Consider the following 25,142-nt stretch of genomic DNA (forward strand, 5'->3'; position numbering starts at 1 on the left):
GGGCCCCAGATTTACGAGGTGGAAGCATTTCTGTAAACTATACGTTAGGGGCTGAGTGGGGAGGGAAGCGCCACGGCTGTCATTTCAGCGAGACCCCGGGAGGGTCTGAGGCCAGGTGGTCCCAGCTGCTGGCAGTTCAAACAGAGTCCTTCTTGCTTAGACCACAGAAACACACACGCACGCCCCCACAAACACACGAGGCACCGCATTTTTGTTTAATTTATTTCTCCTAAGACCTTTCTCCTTGCAACTTCCAGAGAGAAAATACAAAACAAGAAACAGAACTTGGTTTCAGATACATAAACAGTGTGCTGGAGTAGAAAGCGTTACTGATAACATTGTTCGAGAAGAATGTCGGCTTACTCCAGGGGCACTTCGATATTCCTGAGGAATAAACATGATTTCTCTTTTCCTCCCACTGGGATGTTCTCAGTCATCAGTCACTGCTCCTGTAAAGCGAGAGCACTCGGATTATTGTTGCCGGGGCAGGGGTCGGCTTCCCCCAGTTTAAGAGCTCCGCTTCGTCCCCCGCGCTTCGGTTCGACGAAGACCATCCGGGTCGCTACAAGTTGGAACTCCGCTTCGGAGCAGAGTTTTCCAGACAGAGGGCTGCAAGTCACCCCCGCCCGGCTCTCCCCTCCCCACACGATTCATTTAAAGAAATGAGAAATCGGTTGTCTGGGCCAACACATCACAAAGCCAATGACCAATACAAAGTAGCTCTTAGTAGAGGTTAAGTGCCTCATTTGAGAGAGAAGAGGCCAACGCATCAACGAGCCAGCGAGTTACAAGACCCTTCTGGGGGCAGTGAAGACAAGCCTGCACAACTATACCGAGATCCTCCATGCCAACCACCAGAATTAAATCAGTTCGCATAGAACAATCCTCAGGCCCTATCCAAGACAACACATTTTGGCCACTTATCCGCATACAAACAATCCAAAGGTTCACCACTTTCCCCGCTGTGTGGGCAAGAACATGCTCCGATTTGTGCCAGAGAGAGAGGACAAGCATGGGGCGGTGGAAACTGTCTGTCGGCAGCCTCGGTGCCATGCTGGCAGCTGGGCTCCTTCTCGGCACTGTCCCTCTGATTACCTCATCCTTCCTGGGACCACCCTAGTTTCAGTGCAGAGAGCACTCATGAGCATTCGGAGCTCAGCTGCGATGGTGCGTTCATCTTCCCCCCATCAGACTGTGAGTCCATCACTGGGCAGGGATTGTCTCTATCTGTTGCCGAACTGCACATTCCAAGCGCTTAGTACAGTGCTCTGCACATAGTAAGCACTCAATAAATACTATTGAATGAATGAGCACGACGTGGGAGGGTACCAGACTCTCCGGCACGCCAGCCCCCTCGGCTCCGAACCCTCTCTGGTGTTCGGCTTTGGCCGTAGGACATCTTCGAGCGGACTGAGAGGGTTCCAAAATGGAGTCTGCTCAGTGGGCTGTGGAATTCTGCTACTGGTGTAGCGGTGCTCGTCACCCGAGATGCTAACGGACCTGGCCGTCCGCGGGGGTTTGAGGATGGCCTGGGCTGGCAGTTGCTCACTCTGAGACACTGGGCGAGTCATTTTCCATCTCTGAGCCTCAGTGGGACAGAGACTCCCGCTTTCTTCTGTCCATTTCAACTGTTTTTATAATCAATCAATTTGAGTGCTTACTGGGTACAGAGAACTGTACTACGTGTTTGGCAGAGTACAATATAAAAGAGTTGGCAGACACACTCCCTGTCCACCACAAGTTTACAGTTTAGAGGGGGAATTAATTAATACGAAAATCTGAATTCAGAGTACACAAAAGTATATGTTGTTCTGGAAATAGCTGTGTCTAACCCTAAACGCTCCCATATCCCCTATCTATAATTTATTTTAATGACTGTCTTCCCACCCTAGTCTCTATACTCCTTATGGGCAGGGAATATGTCTGTTTATTGTTATATTGTACTCTCCCAAGCACTTACTACAGTTAAGTATTCAATAAACATCATTCACTAAGTGGGGGAGGAGGGAGGAAGGAACCAACCAGGCTGAGCTATCCACTTTCTCATCTATCTCATACACTCAGATATACCATTTCAATATCCTTAAACCCTATGCAATTTACCAAAAGACTTTCTAAAATAAGTTCCGCAAAAGTGCTCGATACCATTATAGCATTATAGTTCAATACCTGCTTCATTCAACCAGTTATTTTTTTACCAAGGTAGATGGGTTAAATCCTATTTCCCCTCCTCCCCTCAGACAGTCAGTTCAACTACTAACATCTACCTAAAGATCAGCAAAGGTAATAGAACTTGGGAGCCTCCACTTCTTCGTTCAAATCCCATGCCGATTACAGGCAGCGTGATTTTATGCTATGGCTTTCGATTCTCTTATTTCCTCATCCATAAAAAGGGAGACAATACCAGTTGAACCCTATCTGCTGTGGGGATGAGGGATATAATGCCCCCGGGCTTAAAATGACTTAGGTGCCATTTATCTACTTCGAGGTTCAAGTGTCAGCTTTACTTTTTCAGTAATTTCAACTAACACCTATAAACTACAAGGGATGAACTTTCCAAGGCTCTCTCTCTGAAATCCACAAACTGTACGGACACATATGGTCATAAACCTAAGACAAGGAAGAAAGAAAGGACAGCTATTATTTAGTTAGCAGGAGTTAAGACAACTTCCAGTAATTAAAATGTAGCACTCAAGTCATGGCAGCGTGGCGCAGTGGAAAGAGCACGGGCTTTGGAGTCAGGGCTCATGAGTTCGAATCCCAGCTCTGCCACTTGTCAGCTGTGTGACTGTGGGCAAGTCACTTAACTTCTCTGTGCCTCAGTTCCCTCATCTGTAAAATGGGGATTAAGACTGTGAGCCCCACGTGGGACAACCTGATTCCCCTGTGTCTACCCCAGCGCTTAGAACAGTGCTCTGCACGTAGTAAGCGCTTAACAAATACCAACATTATTATGGCAATAGAGGTAGGGTCAAAGAGCTTATTAAGAGCTTTGAAGGAATCACGTCATTGACAAAAATGTAACTTTTTCGGGGTACTCTTTTGGATGTATGAGAAATTCTACTTTGGCTACTGGTAAGACATTTCCTCAATTCTTTCACCAACTTTGAATTGATACGGAAGCCACCTCTTTGGATGAATCTTTACAGTCACACGAAGAGGAAATCTGAGCAATTATCAGGTGGATTTGCACCGGGTAGTCTGCCCAACGGGATAATTCAGGCCCCAAAGTCGAATTTAGGGGCCAAACTCTCCATCTAGGTAGTCTACCTGGCACATAATTGCTCGGGCCTCCATTTCAATTGGACCGAACCCTTGAAGGCAAGTTATCCATTCAATACGTACTTTGACATATTTTCCATGCACGATATATGGAGACTGGAAATCATGCTGGCAGTTGGAGTAGGCCATTCCCAAACCAGTGCCGGAACCAAAGGCCAACGGCCACATCTTTCCTAGGAAGTAGAAAAGGGAGAGAAACCAACAGGGGAACTTTATGAAAGGGAAAAGTGCAGATCAAGGTAAGTTACTTGACATTCCAATGCAAAGTACGTTCCTGAATAGAAAGCCAACTTGATGTTACAATTCTGTGAACAGTAATAAATACTTGAATTTTTTTAATAATTGTAATTTCAGTCTCAAAAAAGAATTATCTGCTCTGAGTTATGATTGGTATAGACCTGAAGTTATTGGGAAAGGCTGGGGGTAGGGGTTGGGGTGAGAGGTTTGTTTTGGTGGGGGTTGAATGACTCCGGTTAGGGCACTAAATAGGGCAGTAACACATTAAACGCAACAATCATGGACTGAGAGTTCATTCACTCCCAAAAGGTGATAAATTTACTTCTTCTTGGGTAGTTCAGGCTGGTTAAATCCTAGAACAGTTTTAGAGGTTGCAAAAGGTGTCAGTTTCCATTTCTAACTTGCTTTTTTGGGCTGTCACAAATTGCAGATGATCCATGTGAAGGACAGGCAATGTTTAGAAAGGTGCAATGATTTTTATTGTATTGACCATGCTCAGAGTCAAAGGAATTCTGACTACTATATCCATCTCAATGAGTAGATCATGCCAAACTTTCATAGAGGCAGTCTGGTTACAGTGTATTCCTTTCATTCTTTTCAATAAAAATGAAAATGTCTAGAGGCCGCCTTCTCAACCACTTCTTCAGGGGAAGACTGGAGCTCAAAATCAATTTTTAAAAATGGTCCTACAGGATCTGGAAAAGTACAGAAACAACGAACAGTAGATCGCCAGGGCCCCTGGCCTCCCTTCAGGAAGATTCTCAGTACCATGCTCTTTTGTAAAACGGAAAAGGAGTCATTAATTAGACCCGCATAAAACCTCTCAAGGGCTTAGTCATATCCACATGATCTCTGGCATAAATATCTGGATTTCTTCATTTATTCCCCAGCCAAATTTTAGGAGCACTGACTCAATGCCCAAGATAATTTTTTAAATGCCCAATCCACCCTGGCTACTATGGGTCCAGATCTCTTTAAGGCATATCTGTGCAAACTTCCCCAAAGTTTGTTATACACACCTCTGAGAGTTAAGTCTGAGCTAAAAAGCATTAATTACTTACTTTTAAAGAAGATAACTGAGAAAACAATTCCTAACCCAAAGCCGGCACCTGCAGAGAGAGAAAACAACAGGAGAGGGTTAAAGGTCACAAGGAAAAATTAGATTGGGCTTTTTCCATTCAATTATGAAGTAATCAAATCAGCATTTAACCCAAGTATTTTATAATCTTAGGAAGACATTCTTTTCATGAACTAAGCATAACTCAAACCTCAGAGTTTCCTCTACTGCCTGTTTCCCTTAACTTCTGCTTCAGGATCTTTTAAAGATACTTTCCAGGGTCTAAATGGGTTTGTCAGTAGAGGTGGAAAAAGCGTTCCTATCTTGAATGGTTTCTTTAGGGCTCTGAGTTTTTCAACTATCTTACAAGACAGCACTACCTCCCTGGGTTGCTTCAAAGCTCCCCTCATCATCTGGGTCATCCTAGATCTCTCCTTAGTTAACTAATTTAGAACTCAATTCTCAATATTCGGGTCCACAGAGGATGGTAACAAAATCTTTCGAAGTGGAATTTTTCTTAAATGAAACTGCAAGCTTAGTTTGGCCACTAATTGGCTAGAATTCCATTCGGGAATTAGGGGATAGTCTTTTGGCAAGGCAAACCTGTTTGGGGTCAGTGTATACCGTCACAGAAACGGATTGCATCCTTGCACGTGGCCTAGAGAGAATGCAACTCACGTGTTAGGGGAGAAATGGGTGTAATGCCTAAAGTATTGTAAAATGGTCTGTATGAATACAGCAAAAAATGTGAACTAGCATAGAATCACTAGCTCATTACTCATTGATAATAATATGTACAAATCAGTTAACTTCTGTCTCTCCCTCTAGACTGTAAGCTCATTATGGGCAGGGAAAGTGTCTGCCAACTGTACTCTCCCAAGTGCTTAGTAGAGTGCCCTTGCACACCAAGCACTCAATAAATACTATTGACGATGGTGATTAATTCCATATTCTCACCTCTTTTCCTTTCGACAATTTTGATAGTTTATTACTTAAGCTAAATGGCTGTAGTTAAAATGTCTTCGCATTAGTTTTGAATTACTCTAAACATTAAAAGGAGAGGAAATAAACTGGCTTCGTCGGCAAGCTAAAACATACTAAAGATAAAGTCCAATTTATCAAGTTTGTTTCGGAGCTGAGAAGATAGACGACTTGTTTCTGAAAGGTCTTTTTGTATGCTGCATAGTTTCTAAAATCCAGTAACAAAAGACAAATACTTTACCAGTGCATTTCGATTCACGAGGAAAACTTGCCAAATATGCAACAGCAAATGAAGAACTCTGATGACAACTTGTCAACTGGGCTAATATAACCCCCATAACTGACAATTTAAGCAAGTGAGCACTTACATATAAAGATGGAATCTCACTTGTCGAAAAGATTCTCCACTTGTGCTTTCAAAATCTCTAAGAGTTTTTCCAGATATCTGAGGAAACTTTAGGGGATTTTCCTGTGCGAGGCCTTGAGCTAACCATCAGAATCTTGTTCCAACAACTCTGACCACGTACGATAGTCCCAAGGGAAGAGAAATCTGTGCCCTCATTGACAACGCCTTTGTTTGTGCCTTTTTTCTAAAGGTGATTTTAATTCATTCACTTTTCTACCCCATCTACGCAACTGTCCAGCTGGTGAAGGACTGAAGAGTGGGTTTATGCTATTAGGAATAATTACAATCTATAAGAATTCATAAAACAAACTGTTTCGACCCTTGACCCAAGGCGCATTCTGACTATTCCATTCTACCATATGTGGTTGTGTTGCTGTTTCATTTGATTTCTGGTCTATAAAATCTGAACCTAAACTGAAAACCATTACTTCAAAAAGCCCAACAGGCACAATACGGGCATTTTAATTGTCCAACTTATTCGTTCATTCAATCGTATTTATTGAGCGCTTACTGTGTGCAGACCACTGAACTAAGTGCTTGCAAAGTACAACACAGCAACGTAGAGAGACAATTCCTGCCCACAACAGGTTCACAGTCTACACCCTTTATGGATCAAGAAAAATGAGAGTCCTTAGAAAGAGTGCCATGAAGGGAAGCAGCGTGGCCTAGTGGACAAAGCTCATGCCTGGGAGTCGGAAGACCTGGGTTCTAATCCCAGCTCTGCCACTTGTCTGCTGTGTGATAATGGGCAAATCACTTCACTTTTCTGTGGTTCGGTTTCCTAAACTGCAAAATGGGGACTCAAAACCTGCTCTCCCTCCTGCTTAGACCTTGAGCCCTATGAGGGACAGGGACTGGGTCTGACCTGATGCATTTATATCTAGCCTAGTGCTGAGAACGGTGCTTGACCCCACTTCACAAATACTATAATCATCAGTTCCCTCTAGATCGTAAGCTTGTTGTGGGCAGGGAATGTGCCTGTTTATTATCATTACTTTGTACTCTCAGTGCTCTGCACACTGTAAGTGTTCAACAGATACGACTGACTGAATGAACGACTACGATGGGATTACCAAGATACCACCTATTTTCAAACTTAGGGGGAATTTTTACAACCCATCTGAACAACAGGCGAATCACTGAGAAACGACTGACTTACAAAATGACAAATGCTAGGTCATCCAAAAAGTAAAGCCCATAAATCCCTATTGCCAGAATTTCCAGGCAGTCGGTTCAACGGCTTTCACTTTCTGCTGGTGCCGCAGGAAGCTGGCCTGCAGAACCCACGAGGCGGTGAACATTCTCTTTCATTCATTCAATCGATCACATTTATTGAGCGCTGACTGTGTGCTGAGCACTGTACTATGCGCTTGGGAAAGTATAATGAACAGACATTCCCTGCCCACAGTGAGCTTACAATCAGAGCTCTCAGGGCTGACAGAGTAAACCAGCTATTATGTTATTATGCTTTGTGCACAGGGGAACCCAGGAAGCCCCCAGATTCCAGTTTCCCTTCGCCCATCACAATCACTATCTTCCAAGAGAACTGCCAAGATTCTCTTCTGCCATCCAAATAAGGACAGTCAGGAAATGAACCACAGTCTCCTGGCAGCAAGGCAGAAAATTACTCCTAGGCAACCAAGCGCATGCCCAGCTACTCCGGCCAGAAGTCCTCATTGGGATTCATGGCTACCTTGATCCCCCCCGAGCACGGTGTCTTAGCAATAGAGCAATGCTTTAGAACTTTTAGAGCCCAGGCATTTCCCAGATCTGGGAGCCATCTCTGGGGCGAGTGTCTCCTGCTAGCCATTTCACTGAACTGGCTTGAGGTCCTCTTTGGAGACTGTGGTATTTAACGCTCATCTCCTTAGCTGCTGGAAGATGAGTAAAACAGCAAATTAGGGCTAGCGAATGAGGTAAGAGAGATGTGCCAGTCCACAGATTTAACTCGGGCAGTGCGATGAGGAGATGGGCCAGGAAAAACATAATGGGTTACAATTAGGACTTTGTTTTTTGCACCTGGAGGCAATTTTTGGCAAATACATTTTAAACCTAAAAGGGAATCTTTCCAGAATTTTTCTTGCCCCTTCTGACTCGCCGTTTTTTTTAAATGGTATTTGTTAAGTGCTACGTGCCAGGCACTGTACAAGGCGCTGGGGCACATACAAGCTCATCAGGTTGAAATGACCGTACATATCCTACATGGGACTCACAGTCTTAATCCCCATTTTACAGATGAGAGAACTGAGGCAGAGAGAAGTGAAGTTACTTGCCTACATCACACAGCAGACAAGTGGCAGAGCCGGGAATAGAACCCAGGTTCTCATTATGCCTGTCTTTTCTTTTTCCACCTAATAAAAGCTATTGATCATTCGATTTAATGAACATCAACAATGTACAGAGCACTGTCCTAAGCATTTTAGGAATCTGAAAGACAAGCTCTCTGCCTACAAGGTTCTTAAACTCTACTGTGGAGGCTGACTAGACACAAGCCATTCAAAAATGCTATAGCTGTTGAGACCAAAAGAAGGGAAGGATAAATCAGTATAAATAAAGAGAAATTGAGACAAGGTATAAGTACTCTGATGTTTAAATATAAGTGCTAAGGGCAGCTGCTGGAGGGATATAACCTGGGAAGGTGAAGCCTAACCTCTTGGGATTTCAGGGTGGCTGTGAAGATGAAGAGCCATCCGAGTAGAGACGTGCTATAGGCAAGAGGAAATGTGAGCTTGCCGAGGAGGTGTGACGTCCATGGATTTGGGAGTCACAGAAGGGGTAGCTGAAGTTGTGGGAGTGGAAGAGATCGCCCCGGCCCCTCACCAGAAGTAGGAGATCCAGAATAGAGCCATTGAGGGTCGTTCTCCTTCCCTCAGCCCCACAGCACTTGTAAACGTATCCCTAATACATTTACTTACATTAATATTTGCCTCCCCATTTAGATCAAAACCTCGTGGTGGGCAGGGAAGATGAATATCAACTCTGTCATAATGTACTCCCCCAAGGGCTTAATACAGTGCTTTGCCCACAGTAAGCGCTCAATAAATACCAAGACTGGACTGATTGTGGACTGACTGACAATCAATCCAAGGTGGACTGTCAATGCAAGGTGGACTGATTGGCCACCTCCTAGCAGGAGACTAAGGCTCACGCTAAGTTTTTGGCTCCTGGGAGCCCCACATTTAGAACGAGGAGACATACCCAGGTTTTCCTAACTGACGTCTATTGAACTGTACTTTCCCAAGTGCTCAGTACAGTGGTCGGCACACAGTAAGTGCTCGATAAATACCACTGATAGATGGGCTGATGAACCCGCAAGTCAGCATCCCTTCTCGATGACGACGGATGAGCCTCGGTCCTGAGACTAAAGAACTGAGCCGTGCGCAAAGGAACCGACTATGGCGCTGGTGGTTTGCACCTTACCACTCACATTCGCCCCTTTCTTGCCAGTCATGCTTCCCCTGGGGCACAGAGTGCAACGACTGAGTAGGTGGGCAGGGGTGAAGCACACCCTTAAGTGCCCGCAAAGGTTTTTGTTTTGTTTTGTTTTACCTGCAGGACCCATTTATGGCTGCAACTGGATGAAGCCCCGTAGTCGAAGCCGCGCCACAAAGTCTCACGTTCGGGAAGACAGTGGCCCGACCACTACTGAAGCCTTCGTTGTCCAAGTCAGCGATATGTCAGGATTCCTACTGGGTCATCCAATTTCCGGGACACCTTACGTGGCTCCTTGTTTGGAAAATGTCACCCCAGGGGGCGGAGACCCCATGGGCAGAACTGGGCCAAGACCCCGAGTCTCCTGATTCATCCATTCATGCAGGCATTCATTAATTCAATCATATTTATTTAGTGCTTACTGTGTGCAGAGCACTGTAATAAGCATTTGGGAGACTACAATATAACAATTAACAGACACATTCCCTGCTCACAATGATCTTACAGTCTAGAGGGGGAGACAGACATTAATATACATAAATTACAGATATGGACATAAATGTTGGCTGATTCCTGGAGTGGTTCTCTTTCCCTTGGATCGACAACAGCACACCTCTGAACACTCTCAAAATCAGTTGACGTGCTAGCAAAAGGAGGGGACTTCAAAGGGAGCTTAATTCAATCTGACATCTGCCTGGCTTAAGACAGTTGATTTCCATGAATTATTTTCAACTGAACCCCATTTCCACTGGGTTTTCTCTTTTACGTTTTAGAGACAAAAAATCCGCAAGCACACTTCCTTGGTGGAAAAAAAAAGAATAAGCAGGGAAACCAAAAAAAAAAACCAAAACCAAGTTTAACTTTAGGTTAGCTATCTGTGTTATATAAGAGATAAACAGTGGTGAAACCTGTTGATGAGATTTACAGGTTCAAGTTTTCACATGCTCAATTTCCTTTTAAAAAGCAACATGTTGCTTCAAAGAGCCTCCCACCTGATCGGGGGACACTAGCTCTGCAGCTGTTTCCACTAAAGATTGGCACCTCGAGGACAGGATTTAACTTCATAACAATAAAACATGAAAGGTTTGCCTTACAATAAAAACAAACCAACATGGAAAAGTGAAGGCTTTGCTGCTCTGGGCCACTTTTTTCTCTTCTCCTTATCCGACAGACTCTTTTGGAGGAAAATGCCAAAGGAAAAGAGTACAAAGCATTTTTCACCTACCCTGGCAGCTTTAAATGTTTTAACTAGAAAAACAGCCTATTCAGCACTCTCAGACTATCCATTTTTTTCCAGTTTGATCCCCACCTCCCTTTTTTTTAAAAAAAAAATTCATGTCAACTGGAAACGGAGTCTGTCTATAACCCCTCGATTTTGCTGCACATCTTTCTACCTGATGGTCAAATTCTGGACTGCTGCAAGGCTCAAGAAATTATCATATAGAATTGGCATCGGGCGTTTTGCCCATGCTCTGAAGCCATTTCTTTGAACTTATTTTCCTGTCTCATAATCTCTCAACAGAAAATCACCATGCCCCAAATCAATCTATTATGTACTCAAACACATGCCTCACACCTATTAGGACATCATAAAAATGCCTGGCGCATGAGCATGGATTCTTGGGATGGATTGATTCCTCAAAAGTTCATTTGGGAAAAGGCTTTAAATAGCAATTAAGAACCATTATTGAAGATGGTCCCAAATATACACACTATCACTGTCTACCTAGTACCCTGTCTGCGCACATGGATTTCATAACCAAATTTAAAATAGAATGACAATCACAGCTACACGTGTTTGTCTCTCCACCCCCCAACCTGAAGACAGTCTCAAATTCAATATGAAAAAGAACGCAAAACATCCATTGGCAATAAACACTAGCAGTTATTAGAGTGCATGGCCTGTTTCCCGTTAAAGCCACTTTCTTTTGTAGTTCAAGTAACCTCCTAAATTACCCCCCGTCACACAATTCATACTCTAAAACTTTATTTCACTGTAAATAATTATAACTACAAAGAAAAGCTACTACTAGGGGCCAATAAAGATCCATGCAGTTACGAAGGAATCAATCCGTGGAGCTTAAAGATTAGAAATGTACATTTGGAAGCTAACCCCTCGATGGAACAAGTCAGAGCAGAACATTCTCCCATAAAACTAACTTTGCCAAATCTGCAACTGTCGGTGGTCTTCCAGCTCCGAAAACAATAGCCCGGGACCCCTAAGGCGGATCAGAACCCTGAGCGGTTTTAACGACAAGTTATTTTTAAGTCGGCTGTACGACAACTCCATGGTCCTCTCGCTAGTCTGTGACCAGCTTTGAGTGTTAGAATGATCGTGGTCTCACTCCACTTTCCACTTCTTAAGTTCACATTTTAGCAGCTGAGAAGAGTGCTTAGTACAGAACTCTACACAGAGTAAGCACTCAAATACAACTGATCGACTGAATTTTGGAGAGACTTCCTATCCGAATGCTACCGATTGTAATATTACAAATTCTAAAACCACAGGTTCGTGGTTTCTTCTCCTTAAAATAAATAAGGACTATGGAATTATGTTAGGAAGGCAGCAACTCTCTGAATCTTCTATGAATAATTTAGTGAATCGTTTCTTCCCAAAATGGGCTAGCTGTGTTCCGGATGGTCTGAAAGACTGAATGAACAGGCAAATCCCATTAATCAGGAATAGACTGAGACCAAGCCCTCGTTGGAACAGCTTTTTCCAAAGAAATGGTGATCTTCGGAAAAAACTCTTTTCTAGAGCAGGCGGAGGAGACCTTTCTGGGGGGACTGGGAGCCACAGATCCCCCAAATGAGCTCATCCGTCAAAGATGGGGCTTGGAAGAAATACTGGCATCAGAAAAAGGGCAGGAGGATGAGCCAAGAGCCAACTCAGGCTCCATGGAGAGGAGATTTCCAAAGTATTGGGATCGTGGGCTTTGAAAATGGGATTTACCCGTGCCACCAATTCTCTCATTATGCGTGCTTAAGCTAAGTATTTGGACTAGAAAGCGGTTGGGAAATTAGAATACGTTTTCCCCAGCAACACACGCCTGTCCAGAAACAGCCCGAGTTTTCCTTAACATGGGGTTCTTCAGAAACCTAGCCCTTAGGATATTACCTCCAAAAAGCTAGGCATTTACTCCTTTCGCCCCTGGCAGATTAGGCCTTTGCTTGGAAGGAGCATTACAATAATGAAATATTTCTAAACAAAAGCAACAAGAGGGCCAAGGTATTTTTTGTTCAGAGGATGATCTTTATTCCCAGAGCCTCCCTTCCCAGCGAAATTTCTCTGCTTTCATCTGTTAGTAGTATGGCCTTAGTCTAGTTACGGGGTGTTTTTTTTCTGAAAATGCTTTGGCCACCTACTATTGAACTTGTCATGACAAGTTACCTTTAAATCAAAAGAAGAATAGATTTTCCTAAATACTGCATTGTGTTTAATAACACCATATTTATGCTCTAACAAATTGAGTAATGCTAAACTGACCTATTCACAATAGGCATATTTTCCTGCCCAATCATGTCCCTATCAAAGCTATTAAAATCACTGTAAGCATTTGTTCTGACAGGACAAACAAGAATTTGCCTTCACAGAACAGTGCCCCTGGGACTACATTTAGCGAGAATTACATTTCCAAGAAACAGTCCTGATTTATGAAAGATGTTCAGGGTCCAATTTGCAAGGGGAAAAAAAATCGTTTTAAGTAAAATCCAAACTCTTATTTAATCCTTTGAGGCAGAGTCAGATTTTCCCAGGTGTCTGTACCTGAAGCCAAGCAATGAACACAGAAGCATACCAGTCCAAAGAGGTCCAAACAAAAGGAATGGTCTTTTTGGGGGGAGGGAAGCCTCATCAACTCTAAAAGCTAACACGCTTCTGGAGATTTCAGGAAATGAACATAGAGGGAGGAAGTTTTCAGGAGACTCTCAGACATTTAGGGGGCTGGCCAAGATTCAGCAGCAACAGGAGGGTTCGGGGTGGGCAACCAGTTAAGCAGGCTTCGGGTTGGAACACACGACTCATTCGGTGGGTGGAAGTAAGCATTCAAATCAGTCACATTTATTGAGCTCTTACTGGGTGCAGAACACTGTATTAAGGGCTGGGGAGAGTACTCTATAACAGATACATTCCCTGCCCACAACAAGCTTACGTTCTAAAGGGAATCACAGCACCTGCCTGTCCAGGACTCCGGTGCCAAAAAGGCTAAGAGGGCACGGGATGCCCTTCGAGCAAAATTAGCCCATTCGCTTTTCGGTCTAGGGCACAGAAAACTAAGAGAGAATGCAGAGAGAAAATAACTGATAGAAAATGATTAGGTACCTGCAACCAAGACACCTAATAGGTCTTGTCTAGTTTCACTTAAGTGTAAACTGAACCCGTAATCGGCTAACAATTGGTCTCCAAGTTTTTTGCCTAGGTTAAAGCATATAAATAACTGGAGAAAATGTTCCTCATTTCCTCAAGGAAACGCTGGTTACAGCTCTGATTGTTGATTTAAGATTTATCAAAGTAAACAAAAATGAACCTTGAATTCCTCCAAGTAACTAATAATAAATGACTGACCAAATCAAGCCATGAAACATTTTGGCCTTTTTGCATTGATTTTAGATTAAAATAAATCCAAGTGGTCTGAACACATCAGTAGTCCAAATCACTTATTATTATAGTCAGCCTGGTCCAAACCTTTTCCTTCCTCACTATGAGAGGGAAGGGCGATATACGATGATTAATCTTTTGTCTCTCATCTTCACCGGTGTCCAGGAAAACCTGCCATTTGAGTCGCAGGGCCCCATCTCCAAATTTCCAAATTCTTTTACTCCCAACCCTGCTTGCAAACTTGCTCTTGAATTGTTCAAGTTTGCTTCACCAGCCACTGATATGCTAAGGGAAATTGACTACACATTCCTCCAGTCCTCTCAACAGCAAAACAAGGCACGGGGGCTGAGGCTGAATTAGAGGTGGTGAAACTACTTTGTTTTTCTTCCTTCCTTTCCTACAAGTCCCTCTTCTTGCAATAAAAAAAGTGCAACGGGTCATGTGGTATGATGCCAGTCAAAGGCTTTGTGAATAAGCGTAGCACTTCACTGGACTTGGGCAGTGCCCGGATTCGGGTGTTTGGGAGTTGGGAGCAGAGAACCAAACACCACGTATCCAAGAATCACACCAGGAACTCTGAATGTTCTTTGGCCCGCCGCTTCCCTTCAGGAGTTAAGGCCAGGGCTAACATTAAAAATGATCATCCAGAAAACACTTACCAAAATCAAATCTATGATTTTTTGTCCCTGACCATCAAAATCCTTTTTACTCCGTGATCTGAAATATACGGGGGGATTGATGGGGTACTCTAAGAGTTACTAGGGAGAAACTATCAAACGAAACAAACTGAAACACGAAATCGCTTTCTCCTATTCCTTGGCATTTTTCTAGGGGATCTCCCCCTTTCTCCATTGTCTCAGTTTGGGGCGGGTGCCAGGGCAAATCAATTCAGGGACAACCGGGGATGGAGAACAAATAAGTGCAGGCCGAGGGAAGGATTTAGGAAAGGAAGGGTTTCATTGGCTTCTCTAGGTAGAGAAACTCCTTCCATAATGCCAGCACTTGTCAGAAAAGACGGCCCCAGCCGCCCACCCCCCCACCTCTGTCCCCATCCAAAACCTCAACGCACAGGGTCCAACTGACTCATAAGCAAGACCACTTTCATCCTTACTTCTTAATCCGTTCTTGGCAGTCACTTCCTCACTCATATTTATTCCATGGCCTCCAGGCTGGCCAGGCCAGTAAAATATTCTGGAGTGAAGAAGAAACGGCCAAAGAGAAAAGGAATGCACACTTTTAGCCTTTCTTCCATAGTCTGTTTGCTTTTCGGCCCAGCTGCAGCAGACAAGGTTGAACTTTAAAGAAACATTTAATCATAAATGGCTGACTTCTGAAAATTTTTTAAAAAAAAAATACAATTTAGCTCAATTAAAAGTCAGACATGCCATAAGAGTTCTGCAAAATGCAAATCATTCATGGCGAGCTTTCTTTACAACAGTGGATTTATAAGGAACAGACTCTGATGCGCTACAAAAATCTCAACAGTTGCCTAGATCACCCACCGTCGTCAAAACGTCAATCTCTTCGGCCACCACCCCATAACGTCTTTACTAATACTCACCAGACGGCAGCTATATACGAGTGCCCATTATCAAATATTTAGAGATCCACAGTTGTACCTTTTTAACCCTCTCTATTTTGGCTCTGCCCTTAGCAAGGTGATTATGTATGGATGTGGTAAGATTTTTTACCAATCCTAGAGTCTTCTTTGCTCTGCAGTTTGGGAAAATAGCTGCCAAAGGTAGAAATCATTTAATCTTCTGTCCTCATGCAACATCAACCACTTCCAACCACCTGTCTATCCATTTGTACAAACAAGGAGAAAAGCTAGGTGTCATCGATAGTATTCACTAAATGCCAGTGTTGGGCAGAAAATTCATTCATTCATTCAATAGTATTTATTGAGCGCTTACTATGTGCAGAGCACTGTACTAAGCGCTTGGAATTTACAATTTGGCAACAGATAGAGACAATCCCTGCCCAATGACAGGCTTACGGTCTAATACGGGGAGACGGACAAAAACAAGACAACATAATCACGATAAAAATGATAATGATACCAAGCCCCTAGGATATCTAGAGAGTGGAAGACAGAGACCCTGCACTTATGGATTTTAAAATCTCATTGAAAAAACACTATTTTAGAATGGATTTCTAGAGAAATCGTCATAATCGTAGCATTTCATCCAGGGAGCTCAAAGAAATGGTTAAATAGCCTCATTTTAAAAAAGGGATAAACTGAGTCAGGTACAGGGGCCAAGAATTTAAAACCTACACCTGCATCTTTCCACTTACCAAACTGCAGGTGGAACTGACACAAACCCTAAGTCAGTACTTCGCCTGACTGTATGCCCATATTTTTGATACAAAAACACACATTATTTTTTCTTTCATTATAGCCCTAAGCATCTTGTCCAAAGATCACACTGGGGGAATTACAGAGTTGGAAATAGCACCTAACTAACCTTTCACTTTGTAACAGCATCAACTTCTCTAGGAAATAAAACGTTTTAGGTAGTACCTTCAATAGCATTTCATTGTCTTTTCCAAATTCAAACCCTCCTGCAAATGGCTAGAGTGAAACAGAACTTAGTTTTTGCTTTTTCGTATGGAAAAAAAAAAACCCAAAACACCACACCACATCTCCTAAAGAAGACTTCAGCCAAAAGAAACGACATTTTAGCTGCAGCTCTAAAAGAAAATAAATGCTGCTTTTTTGTCATCATCAAAGTTTTTATTCAATTCAAATTAGAAGCATTTCTCCTTCAAGTGTCAAAACAAAATGTAGGATTAGAGAGAAATATCTACATTTACATGTATATGAGCAGTTACATGTACATAACTGCTCCCAACAGAGTGGGTTATTTATGAGCTTGCAGACTAGATTTTGTCATGTACAGGCATATGTTGAAATGGTAAAATCTCACACAACTACTAGACTTCAATTTAGTCATCTGAAATGGATGCCAAAAAACTAGCAAATTTCTCAGTTATCTTTAGAGTGAAAAATGGATTAAAGTGCTTATATCATTTGCCCCACTTAATCATTTAAAAATCCAGCAAGATGCAGTTTCCAACAGGAACTTTTACTGTTTGATATGTGCAGGGTCTGATGAACAAACAGAAACATTTGTTCAAACTCTGTTCTGACTCGAAAAATTTTGTCAAAGTAAAGCAAACCCGGAACCAATCTTTCAGCAATTATGTCACTACCCTGCAATAATTATAAATGATCCTAAAGTCTTTGATATAGGTTTAAGTTGGATGAAAGGGCAAGGTAACACTAATTCTTAATCAAACAATTTTAACTTTCTTTCTGGGATTACATAATTTAAACCAAGAAACTCAGCATAATTTTAAACTGGGGCAAATTCTGTGAAGTGTGCATATTCTCTAATAATCTCCCACTTTTGCACCTTCAATATAATAATTAAGGATAACAGTATCTGCTAAGAGCTTATTATGTGCCAAGCACTGCACTAAGGATTGGTAGATACAAATTATCAGGTCCCACATGAAGCTAACAGTTTTAAGTCAGAGGGGAAACAGGTACTGAATCCTCATCTGCAAAATGGGGATCTGCTACAGAGGCACAGAGAACCTAAGTAACTTGCCCAAGATCACACAGCAGGTACACGGCGGAGCCGGGATTCGAACCCAGTCCTCTGCCTCTCAGGCCCGTGCTCCTTCCACTAGGCCGCACTGCTTCTAATTTCGAGCTGGAAGGGCTGTCAAGTCTTGCATAGGTGCAACAATAATGCAAAGAGGGAATCCGTCAAAAGGAACCCAAAAGGGCCGAGGGGTGTTTTTACTTTGGAAGCAATTCACAAACTTTTCGTATCACCCCTCCTAAACTTCCCCTCACCCCATCAAAAAATGAGTGGCAGGACTTCCATGTGGGAGCAAGGGAGAATTACCGTAAAATTGTTCCATTGTGTGTTTTTTTTTTCTTCTTCCCAGGAGGGAGGCAGCCAACACACAGCGTGTGGAATCGTTGGGGGAATGGAGGGGGAATAACCAAAAGCAGGGTAGGAGATTCAGGGCCAAAAACTGAAGGCAGTGACCATCATGTTGGGGGAAGATGTTGGGCTAATAGACCACATAAACTGCAGCCACCAAACAGCTGCTTGGAGCTACACAATTCCTGTCTGGGTGAAGGGTCACAGCTTCAGTTGGAGAAATATTCATCCAGTAGGAATCTATGAATAAGAGCCCATGCAAGAGACTGGGATCGAAGACACAAAGCTCTAAGCAAAAATAGTGTGTGTGTGTGTGTGTGTGTGTGTGTGTGTGTGTGTGTGTGTTGGAGGGGCCGGGGGCGGCGAGGGAGGAGATGAGTAAATCCTTCAGAAAGACAAAAAAATTACCCACGAATGTACTGACAATCACAAATGGGAAAGCCCAGCAGAAGAATCCAAAGTACAATTCACTGTGCATCCCCGCCCTGGCAGATGCAAACCTGGCAACCAGGAGGAGAGTTGCCAAAAGGAATTCAAAGCCCAAGGCAAGTTGAAACAGATTTTCACTTTAACCGCTCAATTGCTAATAACAAAGCTAAGATAAAAATATAATGCATTTTTATGACTGACAGTAATCCTCAACCTCAATTACAGTGAATTTAGCTAAAACTCTTGATTCTGCTCTCAGCGGTTCATTTGAAAGTAGCGGAAATACCACGCTCTTCCCCACCCCCGAACTTCTGGCTCCCCAGATTCTGTTGTTACTCCAGAAGCTCCCTTCTTCAACTCAGCTGCCACTTTCCCAGGCACAAAGATCAGACTTAGGTGAGGAGAAGGGAACCTTAAGGAAAAAGAAGGATCCCATGGGGAGAAAAATTTCTCAACAAAACATACAATTATTATTATTATGGTATTTGTTAAGCGCCTACTATGTGCAAGCATTGTTCGAAATACTGGGGTAGATCCATGGTCTTCAAGTTGTCCCATGTGGGGCTCATGGTTTTAATCCCCATTTTACAGATGAGGGAACTGAGGTCCAGAGAAGCAAAGTGACTTGCCCAGGTCACGCAGCAGACAAGTGGTGGAGCTGGAATTAGAACCCATGACCTTCTGACTTCAGTACAGCGCCCGGCACAGAGTAAGTGCTTACCAAATAACATAAAAAATCTAAAAAAAAAAAATAATACATCACACGTAAAGTTGTGGAGGGCAAGGATATCTTTTTCAACTCTGGTGGGAGGCAGAGAGGGATTCTCACCAGACCCCACTACAGTCAGTAATACGACGCAGGCTTTTCCTCACTCCAATCTATCAACGTTATTTATTGAGCAAATAACCGAGGATGTATTCAGTGCCATGCACTGAAAGAAGCGCTTGAGAGAGTACAATACAGCAGAGTTGGTGGACATGCTCCCTGCCTACACCGAGCTTACAGTGCGGAGGGAAAACAGGGGTGGTAACACGTCGACGTGCTACGATGAAACACAACTCCACTGCCACTCAGGTGTCCGGCATAGTGCGGTCAGAGCTGCAGGGGACTTACTGGCCAGCCTGGATCCCGACTCGGACCTCAATGGAGGTGAAGGAAGTTGGCCCAGCCAAACCTCTCGAGAGGCAGCGCGGGAAGGGAAGCCGAGCCAGCGTGTCTTTCCAAAATCAACTCTCCACGGCAGCCCAAGAACTATATTGGCAAACAGGCACAGGCCCGAAGTGATGGCATTATGAAAGGCGCCCTGGACTTTGTTGTCAGAGGTAAAGTCTAAAATGATATTTTTTCTTGATCCAAGCGGAGCCATAAGAACGGCCTGCAGACTCTACACCCAATCTATCGAATAATCAGTTACCAGGATATCCAACTTCTCAGTAGAGTGAGCAAAACAGAAAACCATACAATTTTTCCTACAATCAAAACATCATCGAATAGAATAGAGGCAATGTTATTTTTAGTCCCCAAAAGACTATTGTGACACTAGAATTTTTTTTTTTGAAAGCCCAATGACAGTAAGTCATTAGCTGTTTTTTGGCCACCTAGAGAATCTTTCCTCGAAGGCAAATAAGGGTGTAAAATATTAAAAGTCTAATCAGGAAATGCAATTGAGTCACCTCGCCTTCCTGTTCTAAACTGACACGACTGATGGTCAAATTAATCCCGAGTGGCAGGGCATGGAAGCAGCGTGGCTGAGTGGAAAGAGCACGGGCTTGGGAGAGGCCGTGGGTTCTAATCCCGGCTCCGCCACTTGTCAGCTCTGTGACTGTGGGCAAGTCACTTAACTTCTCTGTGCCTCAGTTACCTCATCTGTAAAATGGGGATTAAGACTGTGAGCCGCACGTGGGACAACCTGATGACCCTGTATCTACCCCAGCGCTTAGAACAGTGCTCTGCACGTAGTAAGCGCTTGACAAATACCAACATTATTATTATTAGGTCTGGGAACAGCTGATCAACGCTTGCCTAAAGGAACCATTGTATTGTCTTTTGCAATACCTGATGCTGCTTTGGGTATTCCTCTTGCAATCCTGATCTTTCTGATACCCGTGCTACAAAGATTCAGCCACATTCTCAACTGGCACCCCCTAGACTGCTTTATTCCCTATAAAGTTTTTGTGAAGGTATTTGTTAAGCGCATACTCGGTGCCAGGCACTCGTACTAAGCGTTGGACACAGTCCCTGTCCCACACAGGCCTCACACTCTTAATCCTCATTTTACAGTTGATGGAACTAAGGCCCAGAGAAGTGAAGTGACTTGCTCCAAGTGACACAGCAGACAAGTGGAAGTGACGGGATTAGAAGCCAGGAACTTCTGACTCCCAGGCCAGTGCTCGATCCACTAGACCACGCTGCTTCGAGTTACACGAAACTGTTTCAGGCTGTGCTTCATCCTGACATGAAATATGTTTCTATCACATTTCCCTGCTGACATGTTCCTCACTACACCAAATAACAACTGCTTGGTGTGGTGCGGGGGGAGGTTTCTTCTCTTTCCCTTTCTCCTTACTTATACTACTTGGCAAAGTTGTCTTTTTGCTTGATTTTGCACTTCGATCCTATTTGGTGGACAGCACTGTAAACTTGAGAAGAGTCGGAAGGACCAAGGTTCTAATCCCATCTCTGCCACTTGGCTGCTCTGTGACCTTGAGCAAGTCAATTAACTTCTCTGTGCCTCTGTTACCTCATCTGTAAAATGGGGATTAAGACTGGGATCCTCATGTAGGACAGGGACTGTGTCCGATCTGATTACCTAGATTCAACAGTATTTACCGAGTGCTTACTATGTGTGGAGCACTGTACTAAGCGCTTGGAATGTACAATGTGGCAACAGATAAGAGACAATCCCTGCCCACTAACGGGCTCACAGTCTAATCGGGGGAGACAGATGGACAAAAACAAGACAACTTAATCACGATAAATAGAATCAAGGGGATGTATACCTCATTAACAAAATAAATAGGGTAATAAAAATATATACAAATGAGCACAGTGCTGAGGGGAGGGGAAGGAGCAGAGGGAAAGGGGGGAAAGGGGGCTTCGCTGAGGGGAGGGTGGAAGGGGAGCAGAGGGAAAAGGGAAAGCTCAGTCTGGGAAGGCCTCCTGGAGGAGGTGAGCTCTAAGCAGGGCCTTGAAGAGGGGAAGAGAGTTAGTTTGGCGGAGGTGAGGAGGGAGGGCATTCTAGGACAGCGGGAGGACGTGGGCCAGGGGTCGACGGCGCGATAGGTGAGAACGGGGGGCGGTGAGGAGGTGAGCGGCAGAGGAGCGGAGCGTGAGGGGTGGGCAGTAGAAAGAGAGAAGGGAGGAGAGGTAGGAGGGAGCAAGGTGATGGACAGCCTTGAAGCCTAGAGTGAGAAGTTTTTGTTTAGTGCGGAAGTTGATGGGTAACCACTGGACGTTTTTAAGGAGGGGAGTGACATGCCCAGAGCGTTTCTGCAGGAATCTATCCCAGCACTTTACTGAGCACATGGTAAGCATTCAATACCATAAAAAAAAACCACATTATTGATGACCCTTCAGCAGCCTTTTAATAAATTCAGCTCCTAGATGACTCTAATGAGGCTACTTGAGAAGCCAGTAGCAACACTGGCATCAGGTATCACTGAAAGAAGCAGCATGATGTAGTGGATAGAACATGGGCCTGGGAGTCAGAAAGTCATGGGTTCTAATCTCAGCTTGGCCACGTGTCTGCTGTGTGACCCTGGGCAATTCACTTGACTTCTCCGTGCCTCAGTCACCTCATCTGTAAAATGGGGATTGAGACTATGAGCCCCATGTGAAACAAGGGGCTGCGTTCAACCCAATTTGCTTGTATTCACCCCTGTGTTTAGTACAGTGCCTGGCACACTGTAAGTGGTTAACAAATACCATTATTATTATAAGATCTGTCTTACAGATCTTTAAATTTAACCCGAAGCTTGATGAAACTTTGGAGCTATTCTGTCAGTCTTCCAGCAGGTAATTTGGCTTTCCATTCCTTATCTATTAATGCTTTATCGGGTAGCGGGGAGCTTGGATAGCAGAATGCGGAGACAGCTTTCGGCCCTATGAATCAACGGTATTTATTGAGCTCTTACTGTGTGCAGAATGCTGTACTATGCACTTGGTCAAGGCCTTGAAGGAGATCTTGGGTTGTATTTGCAAGTTGGTCAATAACCTTGGCCCTTCTTCTGGTTTATTACCTACCAACTGCACTTCCCATTTTATATTTGCAGTTTTCTCGAGTCCTTGCTTTTGGAGCCCGGTCACTGGTATACAGTAGCTCCTACTTGCCTGATTCATGGACTTTCAATAATATTTAAAGGCTTTTCATTTAGAGTATCCTGAACGATCACCATGGCACATCACTGTGGTGAACTCAAGCTTGAGGACCCGGAATTGCTTTAAAAAGAACAGGCCTATAACACCATCTGGCTTTTTTTCCCATTAGCAATAAAGAATGGGTGTTGACAGAACCAGCCATACCATCGTGGACTGCCCTCCGTCACACTAGCAGGCAGCTTTTCAACTAATAAGTAGTACTTTGCAGCATCCCAAGTGGTACTTGGCCCTGTGCTAGACCACCACAGTGTCTGCTGTAGATAAACCGCTCTTTAGTGTTAGGGGAATTGTTTACTGTTGACTTGTGTGATGTTTCTGTGACTTTTGTTTCAGTTCTCCATTCTGGGTCCATCAGCTGTTCCCATCTGGTGGGTTAGCTCTGGACAGGCGTACCAGAACCTGGGCCCGCCGACTTCAAGGAGGACAAGACTGTCACCGAAAGGGGACAATACCGAGGACTGCAATGCAAGCAATACAACGCGAAGCAGAGCGGCCTAGCGGGAAGAGCATGGGCCTGGGAGTCGGAGGACCTGGGTTCGAATTCCAGCTCCACTTGTATGACTGTGGGCAGGTCACTTCACTTCTCTGTGTTCCAGTTGCCTCATCTGTAAAATGGGGATTAAAACTGTGAGTCTTAGGTGGGATACGGACTGTGTCCAATCTGATTTGCTTATATCTACCCCAGTGCTCACTTAGTACTGTATCTGGCACCTGGTAAGTGCTTAAATTCCTAAAATAATAATAATAATAATAATAATGATAAACTTCTACAGCTCTAGGATCGGCCAACAAATCAATGGAATCTATTGAGCACTTAAGGTGTGCAGAGCACTGTGGTTGGGAGGGCACTATACATCAGGGACAGTAGACTCGATCCCTACCCTCAAGGAGCTTACAGCTTTGGGGGAGGGAGAAGCAGCATCGTCTAGTGGTGTCTATCCTAGTGATGCCTAATTGTTTCGTTTTGCTGTCTGTCTCCCCGTTCTAGACTGTGAGCCCGTCGTTGGGTAGGGATTGCCTCTATCTGTTGTCGAATTGCACTTTCCAAGTGCTTAGTACAGTGCTCTGCACTCAGGAAGCCCTCAATAAATACGATTGAATGAATGAATGAACACAGTATGGGCCTGGGAGTCAAAAGGACCTGAGTTCTAATTCTAGTTCTGCCACTTGTTTGTGGTGGGATGCTGGGCAAGTCATTTCACTTCTCTGTGCCTCAGTTACCTCACCTGTAAAAGGGGGATTAAGACTGTGAGCCCTAAGTGGGACTTGGGCTGTGTCCAATCTGATTAATCTGTATCTACTCCAGCATTTAGAATAGTGCCTGGCACACAGTAGGCATTTAACAAGTACTACTTAAAAAAAAAAAAAAAGGAGGAAAAATGATTTGGGACCTGAACCCTGCCCAAACCCAACCAGGCCTTTATCTGTCCAGTCACGACCCAATAATGGGGCTCAGAATCCTTAACCAGGTTGAGGGCCAATGACCATTTGAGAGTTGTCAGAGGAAAAATAAACAAAAAATACCCCACATTAACAGTTCAAAGGTCATAAATAAAATATAACATACCAGATGATTTTTATATAGTAAATGTTATTTTGTGTGGCTTTCTTGGAATCAATACAGGAATACAGCTGCCAAGTGAAACAATTCAGCATATTTACAAATAAATGGTCTCAAACCACATTTTAGAAAACCATAAAAACCACTGCAAACACAAAGAAGGAAAGCACAAATATCTCTGCCTCTCTGTTTCCCTACTGTGCCTCTTCAGTATTGTTAACTGAAAATTATTCTTTTTGGAGGGAGCACGATGTTCCAGTATTCACAGTGCCATGGAAAATCAGAAAATTCTATAAGGTGCTTTTTATGCATTCATTTTGTCCCAACTGCTGTCTGAAAATATACCTGACCATAATAGAGACTAGGATGCTGATTCGACAGTTGGTAGATACTGATCTTGAAAAAGGAACTGCAAAGCCAAAACCCTCTGAAATCTTTTATTCTGGTCTTAATTGATAACGTAGAGACTGAAGAGGGAAGAAGTTTGAAAAACAGGTTACCCAAAGGCAACTTCTGGTGGGCCACCAATGCCTTGTGGAAATGCAAGTTGAAGAAATACCTTGTGGAAATGCAAGTTGAAGAAGCAGATACTTAAAAGAAAAACGGTAATTTGCTTAAGTACTTTTTCCAGAACCATATTTCAAGGTCCATCTCCCTGCCTCTTTATTTAGGACATAAAAAAAAAATCCATAGTTGCTCTTTGCACACATATAAAAGCTAAGAGATTAGCTTTCCTTCCATTTGGTCATCGTTACATCTCCTGATACACACTGCCCTCAAGAACGACAATTATGGTGACAATTAGAACGACAATTATGGTGAC

General features: G+C 43.6%; 1 protein-coding gene across 1 annotated transcript in view; it reads right to left on the reverse strand.

Moving 5' to 3' along the window:
• Positions 1 to 203: 203 nt before the first annotated feature.
• Positions 204 to 25,142, reverse strand: part of MICOS10 (mitochondrial contact site and cristae organizing system subunit 10) — a 38,532-nt gene continuing 13,593 nt past the window's right edge. Inside the window, exons 2-4 of the mRNA XM_029066547.2 lie at positions 4,581 to 4,628; positions 3,346 to 3,455; positions 204 to 449 (exon numbers count right to left, since the gene is read on the reverse strand). Of these exons, the coding sequence (XP_028922380.1) occupies positions 441 to 449; positions 3,346 to 3,455; positions 4,581 to 4,628 (167 nt within the window). The 3' untranslated portion in view covers positions 204 to 440. The remainder of the gene's footprint in view (positions 450 to 3,345; positions 3,456 to 4,580; positions 4,629 to 25,142) is intronic.

Source organism: Ornithorhynchus anatinus, chromosome 5, assembly GCF_004115215.2.
Source record: "Ornithorhynchus anatinus isolate Pmale09 chromosome 5, mOrnAna1.pri.v4, whole genome shotgun sequence".
NCBI classification, from domain to species: domain Eukaryota; kingdom Metazoa; phylum Chordata; class Mammalia; order Monotremata; family Ornithorhynchidae; genus Ornithorhynchus; species Ornithorhynchus anatinus.